General features: G+C 39.0%; 2 protein-coding genes across 3 annotated transcripts in view; one reads left to right on the top strand and one right to left on the bottom strand.

Annotated features, from left to right (window-relative positions):
* The window catches only part of LOC137973007 (zinc finger SWIM domain-containing protein 5-like), a 435,845-nt gene that overhangs the window by 285,024 nt on the left and 145,821 nt on the right, over positions 1–5,000 (bottom strand). The gene's annotated exons all lie outside the window — the stretch shown is intronic.
* Positions 1–5,000, top strand: part of LOC137974430 (zinc finger protein 345-like) — a 24,410-nt gene that overhangs the window by 9,895 nt on the left and 9,515 nt on the right. For both annotated transcript variants that reach the window (XR_011117457.1, XM_068821387.1), the window contains exon 2: positions 4,796–5,000. This exon is cut by the window's right edge. Coding sequence is in view for 1 of the 2 variants with exons in the window: in XM_068821387.1 (XP_068677488.1) it covers positions 4,844–5,000 (157 nt within the window). In the remaining variant the exon portion in view is untranslated. The remainder of the gene's footprint in view (positions 1–4,795) is intronic.

The following is a 5,000-nucleotide window of genomic DNA, read 5'->3' as shown; positions in this document are numbered from 1 at the left end:
GTGTAATTTCGATGACAACACTTATAACTCTGACATTTTGACCAATATACTTATCTCTTACGTAACCAGTTTGATTTGGACTTACGATCTCCCGGAGTACTTTTGCCAGCCTTTTTGGAATTCCCTTTGTTCCTATTTTATCTTCCACATTTAGCAGTGTAACTGGGCTTAATTTGTTAAGAGTATCGGTAGGTTTGTCTTTCTTAGGTAAGAGTGTGATTATGCCTCTCTTTTGACAAATTGACAAGTCACCTTTATTAAAGGCTTTGCTAATGCTTTGGACTACATCATTTCCAAATTCTCCCGAAAACAGCTTTAAAATTCCGACGTAATCTGTCCGAACCAGGAGATTTATCATTTTTCATTTTAGTTAAAGCTTTCAAGCACTCCTCTTTACTTATTTTACCTTCACATACGGCGTTTGTTCTGTGACCGCTTAAAGGTTTGATTAATTCGTTTTGAAAGAATACATCACAGTAATAATAACAATTAATTCAGTGTTCGACACTAACGCTTGCCCGATTGCCCGCGGGGCAAGCGAAATATCCGTGAGCGAGTAAAACAACTCTAAGACTTGCGCGATCGGACAATCAGAATTTTAGTTCGGCTAATGTTTTTCCAAACCATTTGATTGGCAACGAAGAAGGTGACTAGCAATATGACGTAGTCACCGCGGCGCAAACAAGATAAAAAAAATAACAACGTTACATCTCTTTGTTGTCATTTATTTTTCTGTTAAAAGGTATATTGGTACAAGGCTCAAAACAGATTGGAAGGAGGAACATCTTGGAAAAGAATTTTTGTTATAATGGAACCCAGTTTCGCACTGCCAAATGCGCCTCGATACTTTGATATCGAACATTGTACCTTTTGTCACGCAATTTCAACCAGCTTTGAAAGGCTTAAAGAACACACTATTGGACAAATGGCATTTAATTCAAACCAGCCTAATCTCAAAGAGAATTCAAGGAATGCTCCCTTGATCTCTTACAGAAAAGGAGCAGCGCTTAAAGATATGCTTGTTAAAGCAAAACTGTGAAGGTTACTAGAACACAATGGACACAGCAGGAGTCACGTTGGTCTGTCAAACCCATTTTACAAACACATGTTACACAAAATTGACATTTTTACAAGCCTCCTTAATGGGCAAGAGGTCTGTAGAAGGTGGGCAACCGCAAAAAAACCATGGGCAACCAAAAAAACGAAAGTGGTTGCCTAAAGGGAAAATTAGTAAAAAAGTACACGTAAGTGTCGAACACTGATTACTCTCTGGACTTCCTGTGTTGATGCTATCTGCCTCGTACAAAGTCGTGTAGCATTTCTCTTCTTCTCTTAGAATCGCTCCCTGATCTTCTGTTTCGGTTCCAGCATTTAATTTCATCTTAACAATATTCTTCTTTTCGTATTTTCTTTTTTTCAAAAATGAGGAAATACCTAGTGTTTTTTTCATCATGCTCTACCCACCTTGTTTTCCCGGGTACCATTGCGCCCTTCACTTTTTGTTCCATTATTCGTTTTAATCTCGATTGTGTAATCTGTATGTTTTTTTGTTCGGAGTGGTGGGTTGTTTTTACAGTGTTCCGACTGAGACAAGAGATCATTTAATTGCTTTTGTTCCTCGTTTCTTCCGGTTTTAGTTTTTTTGGCGTATTCTATTGTGAATTCTCTCATATCCATCAATTTTCACGAGGTCCCACATTAGTCCTTTGTCTTCTAAATAGCTGTATTTATTTCTATAAAGTGCCCCTGTGACCAAAATGCCAATTCTTATTTTTCTTTGGATTTCAAAACTATGTTAACTAAACACTAAGCGACCAAATTTTTAAGCCCTGATTTCAAGAAGACACCATCCTGTTTATTTTACCATGAGTTCTCCTATTAAATGGTCCGCCATTACTAACTTTAAGTTCTTGAGAGAGCTGGATCGAGGAGAAAATGACGTAAAAGGCTCACCAGTTTCAGAATGGAATGCGTTTGAACGCGACTGAATTAATATGCAGCACGGGGGTTTCGGGCTTTCAGACTTTTAAACTCGCGTTTTGCGTATATAATAAGCTGCATTCACACGCTGAAATTTTAGGCTACTGAGTTCTAATCGGTCAGTTTTGAACGTGAGTAATGGCGGACCGTGAAATATAAAACTTACACTCAAAGTAAACGGCCTTGATAAAAATCAAAGCTCAAAATTTTGCCAGTCAGGTTTTAAGCAAACACACTTCCAAAATCTGAAAAATTTTTATCACAGGGGGGCCTTTAACTTCTAATTCTTTTCTTTGAGCTCACTGATGTATCTTTCATCTTCGAATAATGATGAATTACATGTAAATGTCCAAAAGCCTGGTCCGGTATTCTTTTCAGCGAATCTGATTGAATAAATAACTTAACAGCACAGTGATCAGAGCCCGGAGCGTGTATAATGTCGCATTCCCTAGCGAGATAGGTGAGATTTGGAGTTGCTAGAAAGTAATCCAACGTTCATTGTGCTTTATACGCTTTGTCTCGCCAAGTCAACTGTTTCTTGTCAAGATTTTGCTCTCGCCACACGTCTTGTAGAAAATAAGAGAGCAGAGTTTGTTGATTTTATCTATTACACATTTTTGTTATCTACAAGGTTCGACAAGAAATGTGCGAATTCAACACAAAGATCACAATCGTTTAACTCTTGATGTTGACCATTGTTTTCTGCAAAGTCAAAAATTCACTCTCCCAGACGAGGTTATTTATCACTTCCTTATTACTCATCAGCTCATTTTCTGAAATTCAAGCACGATTCCAACGGACCTGTTTGTTTTCGTGATTTATGCATACGCTGTTGGCCTATTTGTCACCACGGACTTGCACTTTTATACACTCACTCACTCACTCACTCACTCACTCGCTCACTCGCTCACTCGCTCAACCCGGTGACGTTGCGTGTAGTGTGCACTACTACCACAAAAATAAATGGAGATGTAAATTGCTTGAAATCCTTCCCTAACAGCCGAATATAATCAATTATTATTGTTTAAGTGCCCTCCGTAACTCTGGGAAATTGCACATATTCAACAATCCTTTTCTGATCTCATACTAACATGAGTGATTGTAGACAGTCTTTATAAATATTCTTGCAAAGTTCGGTCCAGACCAGCATCTAAATGAAGCTGTGCTAAGGGGTCTCTAATTGGAAGTCAATAGTGCATTCTGTAGAAAGTTCAGGCAATTTATTTTTGCCTTGTTTGACCCGCGGGCGGGGGACATGTAGATATCAGAAGTGGTGAAGAGGAGAGAGGTGATATCAGTAACTTATTGGTTAAATGGGATGTTGAAATTGGTTGTGTGCTCAGTCTTCAATGATACAGTCTTTTGCTTGCCTGTGAGTGTCACTCCCAAGAAAGTTGAGGCGCTTACACTGTGAAATGTTTCGTGCAACCTGTCTCGCAATGTTTTGGCGACATTGTGGCGGGACAAGTTGCACGAAACATTTCACAGTGTAACATACCCTGCAACGGCCAAAATCGTTGCGAGACAAGTTGCAAGAGCCATTGCTGAAAGTAGAATTAGGTTCTACTTTTCGTGCAACTTGTCTCGCAACGATTTTGGCCGTTGCAGGGTATGCTACACTGTAAAGGAACGAGCAAGCAAGTCATTGTTTTTTTCTCATTGGAGCCAATGTTTTGTGGCGTTTAAAGGCGCTGTTACACTGTGAAATGTTTCGTTCAACTTGCCCCGCCATGTTTTGGCGACATTGTGGCGGGACAAGTTGAACGAAACATTTCACAGTGTAACAGCGCCTTTAAACGCCACAAAACAGTTGCTTCAATGAGAAAAAACAATGACTCTGCATGCCTCGAACGTGCTTTTTGCGTTCTGGTGCATTTCTTTGCCGTTCTCGTTCTGCAACAACAACGTGAAATGATCAAATTTTAGGTTATGTATGGGCCGCAAGCGCCCAACGATATTTTCACAATTTCCCTCCAAACATCCACACCTTCGTGCATAACAATTTTAATCCTGGAATGACTAGGTATACTCTTTTCCATACACAACGATTCGAAGAAATCGCGAAATTGTAACAATAACGGGAAATAATACTTTTAGAGAACGTTCTTGTAGCCGAAGTCGTCTCCTTGCGTAAGTTCCCGTTTAAGTCTTATCTCTTTAACAAAAGAAATTTTCGCCTCTGAAAGGTCCTGTGCTTTATTCCCTCCACTGAATGATATTTAGTGATGTTTTTCAAGGGTATATTCTTGGACCTGTGCTATTTTCCTCTTAAAAGGACCCCATAGACGCAAGAGCATCAACGGTCAACTTGCGATTTAATAGATCAATTTCGATATATTGGAATTCAGTCCTGAACAAAAGACATCATCTCGAGGCTCTGGGGAATAAATTTAAGGATTTGTATGAGTTTATTCCCCAGAGCCTCGAGATCGCGCCTTTTGTTTAGGACTGAATTTTAATATAGAGCGAGTTTCAATTGAGTGTCGTAAAACCAAAACCAAAGTAATTACTTTGGCCAATCAAAAAGGACTGAGACAATCCTGCAAACCAATCAAAACTCGAAGTAATTACACGTAGCCGACCCAAAGCGCGGGAAAATGTGCACGCGTGAGCCACGATAACCTTTATTTTCTTGTGGTCACTTTTCTTGTTAGGTGTCCCACACTAAACTAATAATGGTAACAATATAATTATTTTCTTGCATTTAAATCCTGGTAATTGTTTTGTATTAAGAATTTAAATTTCTTTTTAACAACTTGACTTCGATGGCGGTTGGACGTTGTTGGTGAAAATAACTTCTTTTTGTGTGTTTTAGTGCTAAGTGAGATCACAATCCGTAAAACAAGTCAAGATCAGTTAAGCCATGAATTGCCATATGGTCACTAATGGTTCGTGGTATAAACAGAGAAGAAGGTATCTCAACAAAGAACAAATTGTTACGAAAAAAAAAGAAGTCCATACTGGAGAGAAGCTCTATAAATGCAAGAAGTGTGGGAAGGGTTTTAGTCAAAGAGGAAGTT

The sequence above is a fragment of the Montipora foliosa genome, chromosome 10, assembly GCF_036669935.1.
Source record: "Montipora foliosa isolate CH-2021 chromosome 10, ASM3666993v2, whole genome shotgun sequence".
Lineage (NCBI taxonomy): Eukaryota > Metazoa > Cnidaria > Anthozoa > Scleractinia > Acroporidae > Montipora > Montipora foliosa.
This window is presented reverse-complemented; position numbering and strand designations above follow the sequence as displayed.